The 23,269-nt window shown below is 39.8% G+C and overlaps 1 protein-coding gene across 1 annotated transcript in view; it reads left to right on the top strand.

Annotated features, from left to right (window-relative positions):
* The window catches only part of cdh5 (cadherin 5), a 46,904-nt gene extending 23,930 nt beyond the window's left edge, over nucleotides 1–22,974 (top strand). The window contains exons 3-12 of the mRNA XM_008113963.3: nucleotides 84–372; nucleotides 3,693–3,809; nucleotides 6,159–6,326; nucleotides 8,277–8,464; nucleotides 10,646–10,899; nucleotides 11,120–11,250; nucleotides 13,763–13,890; nucleotides 14,965–15,073; nucleotides 16,765–17,010; nucleotides 20,023–22,974. Coding sequence (XP_008112170.2) covers nucleotides 84–372; nucleotides 3,693–3,809; nucleotides 6,159–6,326; nucleotides 8,277–8,464; nucleotides 10,646–10,899; nucleotides 11,120–11,250; nucleotides 13,763–13,890; nucleotides 14,965–15,073; nucleotides 16,765–17,010; nucleotides 20,023–20,531 — 2,139 coding nt within the window. The 3' untranslated portion in view covers nucleotides 20,532–22,974. The remainder of the gene's footprint in view (nucleotides 1–83; nucleotides 373–3,692; nucleotides 3,810–6,158; nucleotides 6,327–8,276; nucleotides 8,465–10,645; nucleotides 10,900–11,119; nucleotides 11,251–13,762; nucleotides 13,891–14,964; nucleotides 15,074–16,764; nucleotides 17,011–20,022) is intronic.
* The last annotated feature ends 295 nt before the right edge of the window (nucleotides 22,975–23,269 follow it).

Below are 23,269 nucleotides of genomic sequence, written 5' to 3'. Positions count from 1 at the left end.
GAATAGAAATGCTTCCCCAATCCTTACAGCCTCTTCCTTTCACCATGTTATTCTACCTTTGCCAACGTAATTGTGCATTTCAGATCAAATCAACCATTCAGAATCCCAATGCAAAGTATGTTCTCGAAGGAGAAGGCGCAGGGACTTTATTCCGAGTCAATGACCATACAGGAGATGTGGCTGTGAATGAAAGGCTGGACAGAGAAAAGAAAGCCATGTACCAGCTGAAGGCCCTCATTATTGATCGAAATAACAATCGACAACTGGAACCACCGTCCACGTTTCATATTGTGGTCCTGGATGATAATGACAATGCCCCGGTGTTTGAACAAAAAGTCTTCAATGGATCTGTTGCAGAAATGTCACCATTAGGTGAGTTCAAAGGCATATTTCTTCTTTATGTTCTTACCCTAGCATTTCATTCCGTTCCATTTATAAGGAAAACACATACTGTATATACTAGAGTATAAGCCTAGTTTTTCAGCCCTCTTTTTAAGACTGAAAAGCCCTCCTCGGCTTATACTCAGGTGAGGGTCCTGGTTGACTTATATTTGGGTCAGCTTATACTCAAGAATATATGGTACATTTATTATTTTTCTCTATTACTGTTACTACTATTACATTTTTTACTCTATTTTTATTATTATTATTAATACATTTATTATTTCACTCTGATCTTATTACTATTATTATTGCATTTATTATTTTACTCTATTTATTATTACATGTATTATTTTCCTGTATTTATTATCATTATTATTATTATTATTACATGTATTATTTTACTCTATTCTTATTAAAAGGATACATAAGCACATTTACATTGAAAAAGATGAGAATCATGATTTGATCAGAGTTGGACAGTCTTAGCTTAAAATGGAGCTTTATATAAATACTAGCTGTGCCCGGCCACACGTTGCTGTGGCGAAGTATGGTGGTATGGGAAATAAAGTATTGAAGAATTGGTAGTAGTTAAGGTAAAGGGTAAAGGTTTTCCCCTGACATTAAGTCCATTATAAATGGGTTCTATAGCTGTGTGGAAGGGCCTTGAGTCTACACTGCCATATCATCCAGTTAAAATCAGATAATCTGTATTTTATAGGCAGTGTGGAAGAGGCCAAAGTGAGGCCTAACTCTGCCTGTCCCCTGGGCTGAGTGGGTTGCTAGGAGACCAAGTGGGCGGAGCTTAGCCTTCTAACTGGCAGCAATTGGATAAAAACAATTCTTCCTCTCCCTCTAATTAGGACTTTATTTTTATTTTGTTATATGAACGTAGAGGCATGGATGAGGGGTTTTGCTGCCAAGTTTAGTGTTTCTGAGATGTGTAGTTTTGTTGTTTTGTCCTAGGCCGAAATTTCATTACCCTTTTATATATATAGATTCAAAAACATTTAACCTACTGGTGCCTCAATTAATGTAATTTTATTGCTATCTATTATTATTTCTGAAATTTACCACCCTCGGCTTATACTGGAGTCAATGTTTTCCCATTTTTTTTGTGGTAAAATTAGGTGCCTCGGCTTATATTCGAGCCGGCTTATACTCAAGTATATACAGTAATATATTCACTCCCATCAAACACAAAGTTCCTTTCTACTGCAATCCTCCGCATTCTGAGCTATCACACAGGCGAGTGTAGTCACCATCTATTCAGCATTTTTCTTTTTTTTAAATAAAATATGCTCTTAGGTTCCATCTGGCATCCAATCATAATGCTGCAGATACAGTTCCACTAAAACAGCTGGATAGAGAAGATCTTGCAGATGGGCATGGAAATCTTGCTTGTGATTATGAAGACCATGCTAATGATGGGGTGTCAGACACACCGCTCCAACTAGTACTTGCCCTATGTAATAGTGGCCACTTAGAGGAGGGATTTTGCTAGATAAGATCAGGAGTCTATGCACACATTCTTATCATGACACCAAACAACTTGATGCCACAGGATAGAAAAACAAGAAGATATTGGGAAACAATTTCCCATGCATGCTTCCACATTCTTACTGGTATTTGATTTCTTCTACTGAAAGAGAATCCAGACAATAACAATACAGGCAGTCCCTGAGCTACAAACATCCGACTTAACATACAATTCCTAGTTGCGAATGGGGATGAGACAACAGGAAATGAGAGAAATCTACCGTTCTGAAGGGAAATTTATTCCTGGAAAAGTTATTATTAGGGGGAAAGGGGCTCTTTACTGAAGCTTTCTCACCAGTCCTTGTTTCCACAACAAGCCATATGTTGATGTTGGGCTCGTCCCCATGTAAGCCGCCCCGAGTCCCTTCAGAGAGATGGAGGTGGGATATAAAAATAAAATTACAGTAGAGTCTCACTTATCCGAGCTAAACGGGCCAGCAGAAGCTTGGATAAGCGAATATCTTGGATAATAAGGAGGGATTAAGGAAAGGCCTATTAAACATCAAATTAGGTTATAATTTTACAAATTAAGCACCAAAACATCATGTTATACAACAAATTTGACAGAAAAAGTAGTTCAATACGCCGTAATGTTATGTTGTAATTACTGTATTTACGAATTTAGCACCAAAATATCATGATATATTGAAAACATTGACCACAAAAATGGCTTGGATTATCCAGAGGCTTGGATAAGCGAGGCTTGGATTAGTGAGACTCTACTGTATTATTATTATTATTATTATTATTATTATTATTATTATTATTATTATTATTATTATTTTATTGTATGACACAGCAAACAAGGGTTTTGTTTCACAAAATCACAAGTCGAACACTTCCCAAGTGTCTAGGACTGTGTGATGTATTTTCGGATGATGCGTGCAGATCACAGTAGGGTGGCCTTTTGCAGTTGGCAGATCATGATTTTGTCAATGTGTATTGTTTCCAAATGCCGGCTGAGATCTTTTGGCACGGCACCCAGTGTGCCGATCACCACCGGGACCACCTGCACTGGTTTCTGCCAGAGTCTTTGCAGTTCAATCTTGAGGTCCTGATAGCGGCTGAGTTTTTCCTGTTGTTTTTCGTCAATGCGACTGTCACCTGGGATGGCAACATCAATGATCCAAACCTTGTTCTTTTCCACAACTGTGATGTCTGGTGTGTTGTGTTCCAGAACTTTGCCAGTCTGGATTCGGAAGTCCCACAGTATCTTTGCGTGCTCATTTTCCAATATTTTTGCAGGTTTGTGATCCCGCCAGTTCTTTACTGCTGGGAGGTGGTACTTGAGGCATAAGTTCCAATGAATCATTTGGGCCACATAGTTGTGCCTCTGTTTATAGTCTGTCTGTGTGATTTTCTTACCTCAGCTGAGGATATGATCAATGGTTTCATCACTTCCTTGCACAGTCTGCATTTTGGGTCATCAGCTGATTTTTCGATCTTGGCCTTAATTGCATTTGTTCTGATGGCTTGCTCCTGGGATATTATTATTATTATTACTACTGCTACTACTACTACTATTACAGGGACAGAAAATGGGGTAAAATCTTCTGAACAGGGACACAAACAGCAAAAGAAATGCCACGGGGGTGTTAACACTTCCCTGTGCTATCCAAAGCTAGAAAATATTTATTTTTGACGAGTTACACTTTTAAAATGTGTTCCGGCTTACATACAAATTCAGCTTAAGGACAAACCTACAGAACCTATCGTGTTCATAACTTGGGGACTGCCTATATGTGTATTATTTGTCAATTATTTCTCTCCAGGAACTTCAGTTACCAAAGTGACCGCTGTAGATGCCGATGACCCAACCATCCATGGCCACGCTGACGTTTTCTACAAAGTCATTCAGGGGAACCAGTACTTCAGAATAGATAAGTTTGGTAAGTAAGTAAAGAAATCTGTAAGAAACAAAACCAGTAAAAAAAAGGGGGGGCTAGCACCGCAGGTTAACCGCCAGCTACAGAAGATCTTGCCAACCAGAAGGTTAACAGTTCAAGCCACAGGCAGGGTGAGCTCCCACCATCAGCCTAACTTCTGCCTACATAGCAATTCGAAAACAGCAATGTGAGTAGATAAAAAGGTACCGCTTTAGTGGGGAAGTAAAAGGCGCCCCCAAAAAACATGTTGGCTGTTCCATCAACAGGCTCCTTGGTGTGAAAGAATGTAACAACAGCACCTCCCCATGACCAGTTTGAGCACAGCCTCCAGATGCCGGAAATGAAAGAGAAAAGCCTTCCTCTGTTTATGTATTGTCTGTCTCCGTCAATTGTATATTGGCATTGAATGTTTGCCATATATACTTACCTGTTCTGAGTCCCCTCAGGGAGATAGAGCGGAACATAAATAAAGAATATTATATAATTATATTATTTAAAAGAACCTAAACACTGCCAAATTAGTCTATAATTTTTTTTTCTTTTCCACATCTTTGGTATTTTCTAACTCAGGAATGTGTATATTCTGGCTGGAGTTCATGATCACAGTTATGAATGCATAACCTAGACCAATGATGGGCAACCTTTTGCGCTTGGTGTGTCAAAATTCACCAAAAAACCTAGCATGACTTGGGTGGTGTGTCACTTCAAGAAAAAAAACATAATTTCACAATATATATAGTTTAAATAACAAAAATATATAATTGCAATATATAACTGTATTTAATAAATCAAAAACTATTTACTACCCTTATTTCCATGTAAACAATCTATGGTACCTCTTGCAGTCTCCACGCTGATTTCTCTCTATTCTAGTTTCGATGTACTATTTGAATAATAATTGGCAGCATTAATTATTATCATGTACCCTGGAACTCAATCGACAGACCCAGTTTTTTGAACTGAACACGCCTACCTGTATTTTATAATGTGTTTTATGAATACTGATGTAAGTTAATAATAATTTTTAACCAATTTATATTGCACTGTATAATTTTTATATATGCGTTTTATTGTAAGCCGCCCTGAGTCCCCTGTTGGGTGAGAAGGGCGGGATATAAATATTGTAATAAAATAAATAAATAAATGTAGTGATGAATAATGAATAATAATAATAATATAATAATAATAATAATATGGTAATAATTTAATAATATACTACAATAATAATAGAATAATAATAGAATGAGAATCTATATATATAAAAGGGTAATGAAATTTCGGCCTAGGACAAAACAACAAAACTACACGTCCCAGAAACACTAAACTTGGCAGCACAACCCCTCATCCATGCCTCTACGTTCATACAACAAAAACAAAAGAAAAATAAAATCCTAATTAGAGGAAGAGGAATAATTGTTTTTATCTAATTGCTGCCAGTTAGAAGGCTAAGCTCCACCCACTTGGTCTCCTGGCAACCCACTCATCCCAGGGGACAGGCAGAGTTAGGCCTCACTTAGGCCTCTTCCCCACTGCCTATAAAATACAGATTATCTGATTTTAACTGGATTATATGGAAGTGTAGACTCAAGGCCCTTCCACACAGCTATAGAACCCATTTATAATGGACTTAATGTCAGGGGGAAACCTTTACCCTTTACCTTAACTACCACCAATTCCTCAATACTTTATTTCCCATACCACCAGACTTCGCCACAGCAACGCATGGCCGGGCACAGCTAGTATATATATAAATGTATGTGCATAATTCCCATGGAGTAAACAACAAAACCACTGGACCAAATCACACCAAATTTGGTCACAAAAGACATTAGTCATCCAATCAATCTGCATGCGGCAGCGTGTCAGCAAAAATGGCTAGGCGTGTCAGTGCTGACACGCGTGTCATAGGTTGGCCATCACTGACCTAGACCTATGCATTCATAACTGATTTGTATTCATGATTCCTGTATATTCAAAATTTGACAGGGAGCAGCTACTGTAAGTATGGGGGGACTGTTCTGTCAATCAGGATGCAGCAGATTGTTTCCACATCCTTCTTGTAAGTGATCTCTGGTGTGACAGTCAGAATCTGAAACCATATCTCAATGCCTATTCCTCAAACTAGAGATTGCTCATGGGATGGGACTGGAAGCTGCATCTTGACAAGAGAACAGACCTCCATTGCTTGCAGCAGCTTGATCCCACTACAAGCAATGGGATCAGGCAGGTTGGGCTGGTAGACAAGCTTTAGCTAGGCAACTAAGGTATATAGAATTCTAGCCATAACTGGATCCACCAGCGGAAGGGATAGATAGGTTATCGTGTTCTAACCCTTTTATTTTTAATTTTAAGGGACAATTTACACAGCTGCACCTGATATGGACAGAGAACAAAACTCCACATATACAATTGTAGTGGAAGCAATGGATGGCAAAGGTCTACGCTCAGAAGAATCAGGCACCGCTACAGTTCTCATTCGATTGATAGATATCAATGACAACTTCCCAACGTTTCGGCGAGGTGTGTTTTACATTTCAAGAGATTAATTAGAAAGTTACCTGTCTCTAATTTTAAGGCCCCTTGTTTAAATTGAAAGCAAAGTTTTTCTGAGTGGACACATAACCCAGCAGACATGCAGCATTAAACATCTCCATTTCCAGCTTCAAAAACACCTGCTTTGGAGTCTAAATATTTGTAGACTCGCCATTTGTCTACAAATGAGAGGCCATTGAAATCCACAAGCATGATGACAATTTCAACAGAAAGGAAGAAACCATGAAAATGTACACAATCTGGCTGCCAGTACTGTATTAAAAAAAACTCTAAAATCAGGACAGTAAATAAAGAACAACACTCAAAAAACAGGGGAATTCCAGACAGAAAACAATCAGTGTCAGCTAACACCTCTTAACAAAGGATTCCCCCAGGCAGTAAGCAGCCAGTCCTTGAAGCTGCAAGGCTGTTAATTGCTAATCTAAGTGGCCAATTGCTACAGTAACACTTACCTCAAACAGACAAGAGTTTTTTTCTCCCACCCTGGAATTTACATGGATATATAAACCCCTCTTGCCTAGTTTTCAACAGACCTCACAACCTCTGAGGATGCCTACCATAGATACAGGAAAAACGTCAGGAGAGAATGCTCTGGAACATGGCCATACAGCCTGGAAAACTCACAACAGCCCAGTGATTCCGGCTATGAAAGCCTTCAACAACATATTTACCAATTCCTTTACATATTCGTCTCATATGGTTTTCAATATGATGTCAATGTCCTGAATTGGGACCAACACTCCTCTGTCATTCCATTCTTTAAAAATGTCCCAACTTTTCTGTCTCCATTCTGCATAGTTCAATCGCTGCTAATGGCAGGTTTGGAAAGTCAACTGTATCGAATTCAATTTTTAAAACAACTTTCCATATTCTGCCCAGTGGATGGGGACTATTGCCCAGTAGATTTGCAACCATCTGTCTGCTCCGTGCTCTACACTCACTTTTCCCAGATGCTCTTTGTATCAATTCTTTTTTCTTTCTTTTTTTTTGGTGTTTTCCCTTGTGCTATTTAATGGAGAAAGCTAAAATATGCAAGACCTCTCTGTTGTTTGCTCAATTGTACCTTTTCAAAAAATTTTTTATATATAATGTTTATTTATTTTCATTCATTCAAATATACATACATTGCAAGTGTTTGTTGCATACAGTGCAATACTTTCATCTATCAGTCTTTCATAATCATTTCTCAGACAATATATTTTCAATAAGGGGTCACAGGCTTCTATTTGTATAGTAAAAATATTATAAGTTCCAAATTTATATCCGTTTCCTCCTTGCCTTCAGTCTATTAGCTTCCTCTATGTACATTTTTAGATTAATTTTACATTGAAATGTTGGATCATTGGTTGCCATTCATTAACAAAGTTCTCTAAAGGTTCTCCTCTTAAGTGCATTGTTATTTTGTCCATCATCAGCAACTCTGTAATAAATTGTTCCAGTTCTGTTAAGGGAGGTACCTCTGAGGTTTTCCAGTATCTAGCGTATACTATCCGAGCTGCCACTGTCATGTAAAACAAAATTCTTCTATATTTCCTTTCCAATTCTTCTTCGGGCATGTTCAAAAGGTACATTTGTGGTGTCATTTTAAAATTTGTATTTGATATCTTTTCTAGATGTACATGAATCTGTTTCCAATAGCTGTTTACTTTGTTGCATGACCACCACAGGTGGTAAAATGTGCCTTTTTCTTTCCCACATTTCCAACATTTATCGGTGCAATTGTACATCTTCGCTAATCTCTCTGGAGGGAGATACCACCGCAAGCGCATTTTGTAAATATTTTCTTTTAGGTTTTGACATGCCGTATACTTCATTCTTCTACTCCATGTTTTTTCCCATTGGTCCATTTTTATCTCTTGGCCAATGTTTTGAGCCCATTGTACCTTTTCAAATTTATACTTTGCCTTGTCTTTCCAGATAGCTTCACTTTTGAAGTCCCTGAAAATATCAGGTTAGGGGGTAAAGTTGGAAGCCTGGAAGTTGATGACATTGATGAGCCACAGAACAGGCATACGAAGTACAGTTTCGTACAAGGGCCTTACCAAGACACCTTTGAAATCGAACCCAACCCTCAAACAAATGAAGGAATAATTCGACCCAAGAAGGTAGTGTCTAATGTCTCATTGTATCACCCTCTGCACAGATCTGTGTGTGTATGTGTGTGTGCATGCGTGCTTTGGGCTGGATCAACACTACCATATAATGCAGCTTCAGAATGTAGATTATCTACATTGAACTGAATTATATACGTCTACACTGCTATACATTCCATTTCAATGCAGTTTATTTATTTATAGTATTTATATTCCGCCCTTCTCACCCCGAAGGAGACTCAGGGCGGATTACAATGAACACATATATGGCAAACATTCAATGCCAACAGACAAACAACATATATAGACAGACACAGAGGCATTTAACTTTTTTTTTCAGCTTCACGATTCCGGCCACAGGAGGAGCTGTTGCTTCACCGTCCACTAGTGGCTGTACTTCCTCATTCCTTTCCTCGTCTTTTGCTGGCAGTTTTATGATGTTGTAAATTAGTTAAATTAGCCTCCTGCATAAAGCGTACCTAAATTTCCCTACTTGACAGATGCAACTGTCTTTCGGGGCTGCATAGGTCAACAGCAAGCCGGGCTATTTAATGGTCGGGGGCTTAACCCGACCCGGGCTTCGAACTCATGACCTCTCGGTCAGTAGTGATTTATTGCAGCTGGTTACTAGCCAGCTGCGCCGCAGCCCGGCCCAGTTCATCTGCATTAGGAAACTGCATTATATGGAAGTGTAGATCCAGCCTTAGATACAGCCTTTCTGAATCAAGTGTACTCAAGAGGGTGAACAAAAATACATTTAGTAATATATTTAATCACAGGATGGATCTACACTGCCCTATAATCCAGTTTCAGAATGTGAATTAACTGCGTTGATCTGCATTATTGGGCAGTGTAGAATAATATAATCCAGATAGAATGCAGATAATCCACATTCTGAAACTGGATTATAGGGCAGTGTAGATCCAGCCTCACTCCAGTGTTGTCATCCCAGCGCTAGTCTGTGTGAAGCAATTCAATTTCCAGTGGAATAAAATAAAACTGTATACACACAAAAGTGTGTGTATATGTTTGTGTATTTTTCCGGGGAGGACTCCATTATTTAAAAGATAATAAGTTATAATCAGCATTGTGAAATGAGTTCTGAAATACAGCAGGAAGCAATGCAATTTAAATAGCTGCCATCAACACCTTGGTAATGTGATATTGTGCTGGTACAGCTGTACCAGAAACTTCAACTTTATTTTCTTGCTGCAAATGTTTGCAATCAGGACAGGCCACCTGTCAATCACCATTAAATTTGGTTCCGCCCCTTGTTCAGGGCTCTGGGAGGGAAAGAGCCATTTTTAAGTTAGTCTCACTTAGGAAGCTCAGCTATAGGACGTAGACCAGCTCGTCCTGTAGAAAAGCTTCATATTTCAAGAACACCAGGGATATTGACCGTCGGAGGAAACAGAACAACAGCACAGAAACATCTGCAAGCCTTGGCTGGTAGATCCACTCGACAACCAGACGCACTTGGAGTCGGCAGTGGGTGCCAGACCAGCTAGGCCCAGATAATAGACAGCCTGGGAGAGGTTATAAGAGGGTTTTCACAGTTATTCAAAGCCAATCGCCTGTCTCTTGGGGACAAGACTCAAAGGGCCAACAGTTTATTAAGAAAACCTTGAAGTATTATTTGACTCATTGAAGATTTATTATTTGTTCCTCAATAAAGATCTTGTTATTTCTATAAAGACTCAAAGACCATCTTTTCAAGGAAATCCTCAACAACCTTTCTTTAGGCACCCTGGCTTCCCGCTGGGTATAAAGTGTACGTCCTATATAAAAGACAATCCGTTACAGGCCCAGTGTGTGACAGAACAGATATTGTTTTCTTCTTTTCTCCTCTTTTTTCCCTATCTTTTCCCCAAAAATTGTGACTCAAGGCATCCAACTCCTTTGAAGAATAACTGGTGCAACTGTTTGGGCATTTCCTGTTTGTCAAAGTGTTTTAGGATTGCAGCTTCCATCATTTCTCACCATTGGCTATGCTTGCACTCCATCAGTATCTGAAAGAACATACATTGCTCAGTCCTGCCATAAAGGCCCAAAACATCTAGCAAAGCTTGCAAGATGCTAGGCTTCTAGAGTTGTTCCAATTAGGACTTTGCAAATCAGACATGTAATTGTTACTCACCAAATGTATTTTTTAAATGTCCCCTTTCAACTGCATATCCTTGTATTTTCATTCAGCCGCTGGATTTTGAAAAGATATCCACGTACAGATTTACTGTTGAAGCGACTGATGCCGACATTAACTACTCGTATTCCCGCACAAAAGGGTCCAAAAGTCTTGCGAGTGTAACCATCAAAGTGATTGACGTTGATGAACCTCCTGTCTTTGCTCAATCATCATATAGATTTGCAGTAAAAGAGGAAAGTGTTAGCAAAAAATCTATTGGATGTGTTTCTGCAACTGATCCCGATAAAGCAAAACGAGAAATAAGGTAAGATGAAGCTGGGCAGACATGGAAGATTTCCTGGGAACCCAAAGAGCAAAATAACTTGGCCTTAAAACGTAATGCACAATGCAATAGCATCAGCTGGGGAGAAAGTACAGAAGTATTACGGATTGATTATGTGCTCTCTTCCTCTCTCTGTATGTATGTGTGTCTCTTCATTAGGACAACTGGTTATATTTTCTTTCTTTTTTTACACCTTATGCAGGTATTCTGTTCTAAGATCGAAGTATTTTGAAATATCAAGCAGGGGATGCATTTTTGCCACGAAACTCCTTGACAGAGAAGAATATGCCTGGCATAACATCACTGTGGCAGCCAATGAAGTGGGCCAAAACAGTAAGTGCCTTCACTGGTGTCACGTGGCTATTTAGGAAGCTTACAACCCATACTGTATCCACTAGTCCAGGGGTCCTCAAACTTTTAAAGCAGGGGGCCGGTCCACAATCCTTCAGACTGTGGAGGGGCCGAATTATCATTTCGAGAAAAAAAAACGAACAAATTCCTATGCACACTGCACATGTCTTATTTGTAGTGCAAAACAACAACAACAATGAAAGAACAATACAATATTTAAAAATGAAAACAATTGTAACCAGCATAAACCTATCAGGATTTCAATGGGAAGTGTGGGCCTGCTTCTGGCCAATGAGATAGTCAAGTTAATTAGGATTGTTGTTGTTGTGCCTTCAAGTCATTTAAGACTTTGGGCGAGCCTAAGCCTATAATTATTTATTTATTCTGCATTTATTTATTACATTTATATCCCGCCCTTCTCACGCCGAAGGGGACTCAGAGCAGCTGTATGTACATACAATATATTATATTATTAGCATAGCACAATATTAGCATTATATATTACTATACTAGCTGTGCCCGGCCACGCGTTGCTGTGGCGAAGTATGGTGGTATGGGAAATAAAGTACAGTAGAGTCTCACTTATCCAAGCCTCGCTTATCCAAGCTTCTGGATAATCCAAGCCATTTTTGTAGTCAATGTTTTCAATATATCATGATATTTTGGTGCTAAATTCGAAAATACAGTAATTAAAACATAACATTACTGCGTATTGAACTACTTTTTCTGTCAAATTTGTTGTATAACATGATGTTTTGGTGCTTAATTTGTAAAATTGGAACCTAATTTGATGTTTAATAGGCTTTTCCTTAATCCCTCCTTATTATCCTAGATATTTGCTTATCCAAGCTTCTGCCAGCCCGTTTAGCTTGGATAAGTGAGACTCTACTGTATTGAGGAATTGGTGGTAGTTAAGGTAAAGGGTAAAGGTTTTCCCCTGACATTAAGTCCATTATAAATGGGTTATATAGCTGTGTGGAAAGGCCTTGAGTCTACACTGCCATATAATCCAGTGCAAATTAGATAATCTGTGGAAGAGACCTAAGTGAGGCCTAAGTCTGCCTGTCCCTGGGCTGAGTTGGTTGCTAGGAGCCCAAGTGGGCAGAGATTAGCCCTCTAAACTGGCAGTAATTGGATAAAAACAATTATTCCTTTCCCTCTAATTAGGACTTTATTTTTCTTTTCTTTTTGTTGTATCAACCTAGAGGCATGGATGATGGGTTGTGTTGTCAAATTTTGAGGTTGGGGGGGCCTGTAGTTTTGTTGTTTTGTGGGTCGCCGTGATGCCATCACTCATTTATATATATAGATTGAACTATACCACCATACTGTAATCTATATATATAAAAGAGTGATGGCATCACGGCGACCCACAAAACAACAAAACTACAGGCCCCCCAACCTCGAAATTTGACAACACAGCCCATCATCCACACCTCTAGGTTGATACAACAAAAAGAAAAGAAAAATAAAGTCCTAATTAGAGAGAGAGGAATAATTGCTTTTATCCAATTGCTGCCAGTTAGAAGGCTAAGCTCCTCCAACTTGGTCTCCTAGCAACCCAATAAAAAATAATAAAAAACACTAAAAAATTAATACAATAAAATACTATAATAACAGAAAATAACTAAAAATAATACATGAAAATAATAAAATATAATAAATAAAAATATAACTTACAATAAAATTAATTAAAAATGCAAATAAAGTCAAATAAAAATTACACAACAATTTTTAACCAATACCACCACCACTTTGCCACAGCAACGCGTGGCCGGGCACAGCTAGTATTATATGTAATATATAACGTATAATTAATATTATTATATGGTATTATTTTTAGTATTATATTGTATAACATAATATTATTATCAATATTATATGTATATACAATATATTATATTATTTAAGATGATATAAAAATATTATGTTATAAAACTGAGGGCAGGGGCCAGGTAAATGACCTTGGAGGGCCGCAGTTTGGGGAACCCTGCTCTAAACTGTTAAGATTGTCTTGAATTCTGCTCCTGTCTTCTGGAATATTAGCTATCCCACCCAATTTATGGAAGTCTACTTTATTATGGAAGTAGCCCTCCATGAGTGCAGGAGTTTATTATGGAGGAAGGCTACTTTAGATACCTGGCCTGGAAAGCTAACTGAAAATCTGCATGCAGTATTTCTTGGAAGGAAAGCAATCCCAGCATAGAAGCAAGGTATGAGAGACCTGGCAAATTTTAAGATGCTATATTAAAACCTACCTGTGTTAAGCACAGAGTCTCCATTCTGTTCAGATTCTGTTCTGTGCAGGACACACATGTTATTTCTTCCAATAAAATTGGATCCTTGATTCACAGCATAGCTTTCTAATTTCCCTTGAGGTTACTAAGGAGAGAAAAAATCCTCTTCAGAAATTTTCTTTTGCTGAAGCATTTTACCTCTCTCCTTTGAAGTGGAGCATCTAACCGATGAGTCTATGGTTTCATTCCTATTTCAGATATGGTGGTGCCTAACTTAGAGACTCATGTACCAGTCTACATTAAAGTTGATGATATTAATGACAATGCACCAGAATTTGCTGAACCGTATGATCCTCGTGTGTGTGAAAATGCTGCACAAGGAAAGGTACCATATCAAAAACCAAACCCTAAGTCTCTGTTTGCTGCTCATTTTCAAGTTTCCTCATTTCCCTTGCCAGTCCCATCATGCATGGGTCCCAACGCATGGTGCTGTGTGCCTTCAAGTTGTTTGACTGATTTGCCAGTTTGACTGATCTCTTTGGTATAGACATGTGATTGTACTGAGCATATTCAGACTCAGGACTCCATTTTGTATTCAGTGTGATTATGGACTTCAATGTGTTAAATCTGTTTTACACCTCAGTGGAGGTGGATGCGTGTTTATGAATATCACATGTTCAAAGGGTTGACTTCTTACAAGGTCATGTTTTTCTTGACTAGTGGTTTTCAAAAGATGATCTCCACATGTACATAGAGATTCACATTTGCCAAGTGGATATGACATCATTTTCCCTTTTCAATAAGGTTATGATTGCCATTTATTTCCAAAGAGATATATACCCAGAGACCTGGCGCAGTTATTTCCAACACCAACAGGATTATATGGCAGTGTAGATGAGGCCTAAGACTGGATCTACACTGCCATATAATCCAGTTTCTGATTCCAGAAGGAGGGAGGGAGAACTTTGGCAGAACCACTGAAGGAGTATACACCCTGTTTTGTTTGTAGCACGCATGGGGAGAATTTGTGCTTTTAATAAAGATAATGCATTTCTTCAATAATCCAAACAGAGGTTTGGCTATATCACTAATGCACTATAATCCAAAACATATTTTCTCAAGAGAAAGTCTAACTGAATTCATTGGGACTTGTGGTCTTGCAGACAAACTGCTTGGTTACTCAAATATATGTTTTATGATGACCAAGGAAGCCGGCTTATTCCAGGTCAGCCCATTTATCTATCTAGGCCAGACAACAGCTCTCTGGGGCCTCATGACTTACTACCCAAGCCTTTTAATAGAGGAGGCCAGGGAATGGGCCTGAGGCCTTCTGCATGCAAACCATGTGCTCTCCCACAGAGTTATGGCCCCGCACAGAATTCATGATGAGATATTTTGGACCCTGCAGAGTGTATTAGCAGAAAATAATTGAAGACGGTGGTCTTTTTCATTCATACAGGTAATCATTCAGATTTCTGCTGTGGACAAGGATGAAATGTCACCGGGACTGAAATTCAAGTATTCCTTGGTCTCTGAAGACAGCAACTTCACTCTTGTTGATAATCATGGTATGTTCCTGCAGATGTCATAAAACGGAACTGAGGAAATGCTATGAGAATATTAACTAACAATGCCTTTCTGGTCAATAGGAAACAGGGTTGAGGAGGGGATGTTGTTCCTCTTTATAGTTACACTAGCTTGGGTACCCGGCGGTGCCAAGGTTATTTGAAAGGGGCATTGTTTGTTTTTGGATGTTAGGTAATATCAGTTTAGTCATATGTTATGGTACTTCTTAGGGAAAAAAGCTAGCTTTTCATGTTGATTTTTATGAATGCTTCCATTAGAAAATGCATAAGTGAGTGAACTGCAATTCCCAAAAATCTTGGGTCAATCCACCTCAAACACCGCCAGTATTCACAGTTGGCAGGCTGTGTGCCAAGTTTTGTCCAGATCCATCTCTTACTGGATTCAGTGTTCTCTGAATACGGGTGAACTACGAGGGCTATCCAGAAAGTAGGTTACTTTTTGGATTTTAAAAAGGACAAAGTATAGTATAAATCATTTACCATATGCAGCTGAAAGACACATCCCAAAACCACAATCTCATGTAATCCCCATTTAAATTTAGCCACGTTTCTTATAGATAAATGAGTTTGAAAAGTACTGATCCAGTAAATTTGCTGCCTCTCTCCTCCGTTTCCAACAATGGGGCCGTGGCTGGCAGCGCAGCGTTTTGGCTACGCTGCAGGAAGGGAGAAGGGGGAAGAGCTGAGGACACAAGCAGGGAATTTACTGGTGCAGTACTTTTCAAACTCATTTATCTATAAGAAATGTGGCTAAATTTAAATGGGGATTACATGAGATTGTAGTTTTGGATGTGTCTTTCAACTGCATATGGTAAATGATTTATCCTATACTTTGTCCTTTTTAAAATCCAAAACGTAACCTACTTTCTGGATAGCCCTCGTATAACTCTGATGCCAAGGTCAATCACCCCAAAATCCACCAGTATGCAAAGTTGGCAGTGTTGAGTCTATCTGCCAAGTTAACTCCAGGTTCATCGTTGGTGGGGTTCAGAGTGCTCTTAGATTGCAGGTGAACTATACACCCCAGTCCCTACAACTCCTATAAATCATGGTGAATTCTCCCCAAATCTCTCTCTCTAGTACAGTAGTTCTCAATCTGTGGGTCCCCAAGTGTTTTGGTCTACAACTCCCATAAATCCCAGCCAGTTTACCAAATATTAGGATTTCTGTGAGTTGAAGGCCAAAATATCTGAGGACCCACAGGTTGAGAATCACTGCTCTAGTATGTTCAGTTGCTGTGTGCCATAGAAAAGAATAGGAAAGGGTTAAGGGAGAGGCAGTGGGTGGGGCCCTGCAAATTCCACAGCCCTGCAAATTCCACAGAAAACGGAACACTGGGATGTGGTACTCACTGTAACCTGCAATGTCAGTGGAGGGAGGGCTTTGGTGGCTCCCCAGCACTGTGGGTTAAAGGTGTTTGTGGAGGCCGGAGGCTGTCAATGTAAGCAGACACGGCTGCCACATACACGCTTACCCATTTTCACTATTATTATGTGTATAGATTAAGGCTCCCTGTAAAGAAAGAATATCCAGCCATGGCCACCCTGGCAGATTTGAGTTTGTTAAACATTTTCTCATCTTGAGTTGCTGAAACTGTACTAGCTGCCTGGGAATTCTCAGCAGCAATCACCCTTTGAGATTATCACCTAATGAGATGTCATTCTCTTCCCCAGATAATACCGTGAATGTCACTGTCAAATACGGACACTTTAATCGAGAGCTAGTCAAAACCCATTACTTGCCTATCATCATCTCCGACAATGGTTCACCTCAGCAGAGCAGTACGAGCACCCTTTCCATCCGTATCTGCAAATGTGATGAGGAAGGCAATGTCATCTTGTGTGATGAGGCAATGAAACAAGTTGGAGTCACCATCCAAGCCCTGATGGCTATTTTCGTCTGCATTATTACTGTCATTGGTAAATACATGGCCACGAGTTCGCCTTGGGAGGGCAGGCTGGAGGGGAAATATACCAGGTGGATTTTTTCCCTTCAAAAAAAGTTTGTTTCAAAAATGCTCGTATGGTCTTCATCCATTCTAGTGCGGTATAAAATGCATACAGAGCAAATAAGTAAAGTGCAGATAAAAATGATTGACATAACCTCCACAGTAACATAGTAACAATAAAAACTGAAAGGCAACAAGCTATAAGACAGGTGTGAGCAAACTTGGGCCCTCCGGGTGTTAGGAATGGTGGGAGTTGAAGTCCGAAACACCTGGAGCTCCCAAGTTTGCCCACGGCTGCTATAAGACAAGAGGCACACAAGGTCTCCAGCAGATTCAGTATTGATGTTGATTGTCAGTGTTGATTCAGCTGTATTTATCACTGGGGCTTGTTTCTCTTGTTCTGGAGCATGCAGTGGCAATTCCTAGCACCACAGCAACATTTTATTTCCATTCAAAAGGTAAAGTTGTTATTTTAATCCCAAAGGATGGAAGGGGGGGGGGAGAGAAATCCACCAACAAGCCCAAAAAACTTGTATAGTGCAGTATTTGCAATTCATATCAGGTGCCTTGGCAATGTCGCCTTTCTTCTTTCCAGATGAGAAGGGGGCACAGACTGTTTATACTAGGACAGCGAGATATTTGGGAAATTGGTTCTTTAAAAAAGAAGGTGTGATGACTGCAAATTGTCTACCATGCCATGCAGCTTTCTTCATCCTCCCCTTATCCCAGATCCCTGCTGCACTTCACAGGATGTGAGTGAATGTTGAGGTGTCACTTAGGGCCCTTTCACACAGCCATATAATCCAGAATATCAAGGCTGATAATCCACAATATCTGCTCTGAACTGGGTTATCTGAGTTCACACTACCATATAATCTAGTTTGTGCCATCGCACCTGGGGCTATAACTCTTAGCGAAAGAGGCATGGACGTGACATCTTTCCCCAGGGGATTGCTTCTTGCCCTCCTTTAGGGAAACTGGAACTCCCAAGGACCAAAACACTGTAGATAACTCAAAACTGGTTTTATTGTTCACAAAAGGTTATCCCTTTAAGGCAATAAGCTGGAAGTTTCAAAGGGGTAAAGGAAAATATACATTACAGTCTTTGGTTATCTTAAGTCCAAGGAGTTCTGCAGCTGAGAAGCTTTTCCAGGTCCCTCTTTCTCAATGGCTGTGAATGCCAGAGCAATCCTCAGCCTCAGTCCAAATGGCCTATGTTTGAAGACACAGTCTTCCTCTGATGCCAAAGAACTGATTTGAAGGCGCTTGAGACTCTTCAACGTCATCCAGGTTGGCCCTGAACATGAAGCATAAGTTTCAAGGGTAAGAACCTCAGAAATGGTGCTGAGAGGTAACTTAATCAAGGGCTTTTAGAGCCAAGTCTTTCTCTCACGTCCATCTGATAGAAAGCTTGATGGTGGAATGAAAAAGGAAACACTGTCCTACTCCAGGAAAGTGTGGAGTCAAACAAGTGAGCTGAGGAAGCAATATAACTGGTGCAAACAACATTGATTGACAGATATAAATAACCAATCCAACTACATTTACAGGGTAAAGGCAAAATCAGGCATGATACAATTCAAATTTTGCAACTTACAGTTTGACATATAGATGGCGCCACTCGCAACATCACATAGTTCAATGTGGATTTTATACAGCTGTGTGGAAGGGGCCTAAGACCCCATCTACACTGCCATATAAAATCAAGATTATCTGCTTTGAATTGGATTATATGGCAGGGGTCTTCCAGGCAGGTTCAAAACGTGAGACTTGTCATGCGTTTACCTGAGGCATCCAAATGACTTTCTCAGTTTACTCCAGATAAATTTGACACCTGGAAAGATCCAGACGTTAATGTAAGGTCCGGTTCTTTCCAGGTGTGGGCCCTGCTGGGATGGAGTCCTGGGACTGCTTCCACACTCCTGTGGGACAATCCGCACTGCAATACTGGTTCTTTGAGCCCCAAGAGCCTGGAGGATTGGAATAACACTCCGCCCTCCCAGCCCCCCATTTACCCCCAAAACTGTGAACCAGGCCCAAGAGACAGCATTTGCTGTGAAAGCTCTAGTTTCTTTGTGTAACATGAGAGAACACATAGACCATTTAGAAAAGGCATGGGCAAACTTTGGCCTTCCAGATGTTTTGGACTTCAACTCCCACGATTCCTAACAGCTGGTGTCCAAAACACCTGGAGGGCCTACGTTTGCCCTTGCCTGATTTAGAATATCTGCACGAGGTGCTAGCAAACTTGTATTTATTTATTTATTTATTTACAATATTTATATTCCGCCCTTCTCACCCCGAAGGGGACTCAGGGCGGATTACAATGAACACATATATGGCAAACATTCAATGCCAACAGACAAACAACATACATTAGACAGACTCAGAGGCATTTTTTAAAAACATTTTTCCAGCTTCACGATTCCGGCCACAGGGGGAGCTGTTGCTTCACCGTCCAGTAGTGGCTGTACTTCCTCATTCCTCATTCCTTTCCTCGTGTTTTGCTGGCAGTTTTATGGTGTTGTAAATTAGCCTCCCACATAAAGCGTCCCTAAATTTCCCTAATTGACAGGTGCAACTGTCTTTCGGGGCTGCATAGGTCAACAGCAAGCCAGGGCTATTAATGGTCGGAGGCTTAACCCGACCCGGGCTTCGAACTCATGACCTCTCGGTCAGTAGTGATTTATGTAGTGATTTATAGCCAGCTGCGCCACAGCCCGGCCCCTTGTACATCTGGTGTTTGTTTGGAAGACAGTACCAAGGTCTACTAAATGTGGTTAGATATGACGAATCATTGTACACTTGTCTGTGGTTGTATTCACCAGACTTCATTATTTTAATCAAGCCACGTAAGTGAATCTGTGATTCTCATCACAACAAAATCATAACTTTTGGGCTCAAATAATATTTTCTAGTTTGCTTTTCCAAGTCTGTGTCATTTCCTTTCTCCACAAATGATGCTCATCCATTTCATCTGCAGTGATCATGCTGCTTATAGCCTGGAGGAAGAGACACAAGAAAGATCTGAATGTTCTCAAGAAGAATGTGGAAGAGATCCATGAGCAGCTGGTGGCCTATGATGAAGAAGGCGGTGGTGAGATGGATACCAACAGTTATGATGTGTCGGTCCTCACCTCGGCACGCCAGAAAGGAATGATGTCCCCAAGGATGACCATGGAGCCCATGCCATGTACCTACAGCCAAGTCCAAAAAGTCCCTGAACATGGACTTTCAGGTACTGGAGAGATGGGCATTATGATCGAGATGAAAAAAGATGATGCCGACAACGATGGAGGTTTACTACCCTTCGATACTCTCCACATATATGGTTATGAAGGTGCTGAGTCCATTGCAGAGTCTCTCAGCTCTTTGGGATCTGGATCTTCAGACTCAGATCTTGATTATGATTTCCTTAATGACTGGGGCCCCAGGTTTAAAATGCTAGCTGAACTCTATGGGTTGGAGCCCAATGAGGACCTCGCTTATTGAATGAGTGTTGTCAATAGATTTTCCCAAACTTTTAGCAATACTGTCATTTCAGAAGACAGGGCCAATCAGGTCTTCATGCATTTTCCTTACACAGAGAAGGTTTAGATAATCAGGATAATAGAAACCAAGAATGAAACCAGGGTCATAGAAACAAGACTAAGATATTGCATCTTTTAAACCCCATTGCATCGTGAGGGATTTGAAATGCTTATTGCGGAGATACATTTTATTTAAAACATAATTGTGCTCGTCCTGTTGAGTGAAAGCCTTCTGGATTTCCATGCTCTGTAACTACAGTAGAGTCTCACTTATCCAACATAAACGGGCCGGCAGAATGTTGGATAAGTGAATATGTTGGATAATAAGGAGGGATTAAGGAAAAGCCTATTAAACATCAAATTGGGTTATGATTTTACAAATTAAGCACCAAAACATCATATTATACAACAAATTTGAAAGAAAAAGTAGTTCAATATGCAGTAATGCTATGTAGGAATTACTGTATTTACGAATTTAGCACCAAAATATCACGATGTATTGAAAACATTTACTACACAAATGCGTTGGATAATCCAGAATGTTGGATAAGTGAGTGTTGGATAAGTGAGACTCTACTGTATTCTAACTGATTTCATTCTCAGTGAAAATCTCTCATCGTATTTGTTCTCTCAAGAGACTTGTGACAAGGCATCTTTACTGATGAGGAAATGCAACTCAGGTCCCATGTACACTGCCATATAGTGCAGTTTAATCTCATTGAATTGCATTATATGGTAGTGTAGCTTCATATAATAATAATCATCATCATTTAATTACTTATTAATCGCCCTCCATCCAAGATGCTCTAGGCGATTTACAAGATAAAATTGTAAAGGATAAAAACATACATACAAATATTGATAAAATTAACATAGATTAACATGAATAGTTAGGGTAATTTTGGAGAGATCCTATGGGTCATTCCATGCCAAGTGATCTAAACCTTCCCACCACCATGTTCTCCAATTTTGTTCAAATGTTAGCTGTAGCATCAGTCAGGTATTAAACTAAGTTTCCCAAAAATTTGAGGTCTCTAAGGAAAGTTTACATTACTTTTAACAGTTGCAGTGATGTTAGTAACTAAATGCTTGTCACAGTGATGAGCTCTTGAAACATTAACTAATCAGTTTTACAAAACAAAATTGGAAACATAACTTCCTTTTTTGTTGTAACATTAATGTTCAGTTCATATTAGCAACTGTATTACACTAAAAAGAGCATAATTCTTGAGCCTTAAGATTTGCTGTAGGACTATACGAATCTTCTGTTTCTATGTGGTTCTGTTGCTTGCCCCAAAATTCCTAAATGTGATAAATATGGCTGTGGCGCAGGCGGGAGAGCAAGCCATTTGCAATTAACTGCAATGAATCACTCTGACCAGGAGGTAATGAGTTCGAGGCCCGCTCGGAGCCTATGTTTGTCTTGTCTTTGTTCTATGTTAAAAGGCATTGAATGTTTGTCTATATGTGTAATGTGGCGCAGGCTGTTGAGCAGCCTGCTGCAATAAATCACTCTGACCATGAGGTCATGAGTTCGAGGCCAGCCTGTGGCGGGATTAGCACCCGTCAATAATAAATAAAAAATAGCCACTGCTCGTTGCTGACCTAGCAAGCCGAAAGATAGTTGCATTTATCAAGTAGGAAATAAGGTACCACTTATAAAAGTGGGGAGGCAAGTTTAACTAATTTACGACTTGGAATGAGGAAGTGCCGTCAGAGTGGATGATGAAGCAGCTGCTCCCCCCTGTGGCCAGAATCGAACATCCCCTCAGAAGAAGGTTAAATTGCCTCTGTGTCTGTCTGTCTCAGTCTCTGTTTGATGTGTTTATGGGCATTGAATGTTTGCCCGATGTGTGTATAATGTGATCCGCCCTGAGTCCCCTTTGGGGTGAGAAGGGCGGAATATAAATACTGTAAATAAATAAATAAATCCAATAGTTTGTGATCTAGACCCCCTTATCTGAAGGTTAGTCAGTCTGCGTGTGAACAACATTTAAGAAAATGCAGTGTTTGGGGTCTAATAAAATTGAAACTAAATGGATAAAAATGGTTAGTAAATTGAAATCCTGTACAGTTGTTTCTGCTGATTCCAATGAAATTAATTTCACATTATGGATGCAAAATCTAGACAAACAGGTTGACTCAAAGTATGCATCAAAATGTGACAAAATGCATCATTGTGACAAATTTTGGGCAATATTCAGACTGCAACAATTTTCATGCAAACGAAGACATGGTCTTGAAATTTTGACCAAGCATTATGCTTGTGCTGGACATAATACTGCCAAATTTGCAACTGCCCAGTATCTATAAACACCCTGCAGGATCTCTTTAAATTTGGCACTTTCAGCTCAAATGGTAAAACCTACCAAAGTTCAAAAGCATATTATTTTTTTTAAAAAAGAGCCTATTTATTTATTTATTTATTTACAGTATTTATATTCCGCCCTTCTCACCCCGAAGGGGACTCAGGGCGGATCACATTATAACACACAAAGGGCAAACATTCAATGCCCATAAACACATCAAACAGAGACTGAGAGACACACACAGAGGCAAGTTAACGTTCTTCTGAGGGGATGTTCGATTCTGGCCACAGGGGGGAGCAGCTGCTTCATCATCCACACTGACGGCACTTCCTCATTCCAGGTCGTAAATTAGTTAATCTTGCCTCCCCACTTTAGTGGTACCTTATCTCCT

The sequence above is a fragment of the Anolis carolinensis genome, unplaced genomic scaffold, assembly GCF_035594765.1.
Source record: "Anolis carolinensis isolate JA03-04 unplaced genomic scaffold, rAnoCar3.1.pri scaffold_9, whole genome shotgun sequence".
Lineage (NCBI taxonomy): Eukaryota > Metazoa > Chordata > Lepidosauria > Squamata > Dactyloidae > Anolis > Anolis carolinensis.
This window is presented reverse-complemented; position numbering and strand designations above follow the sequence as displayed.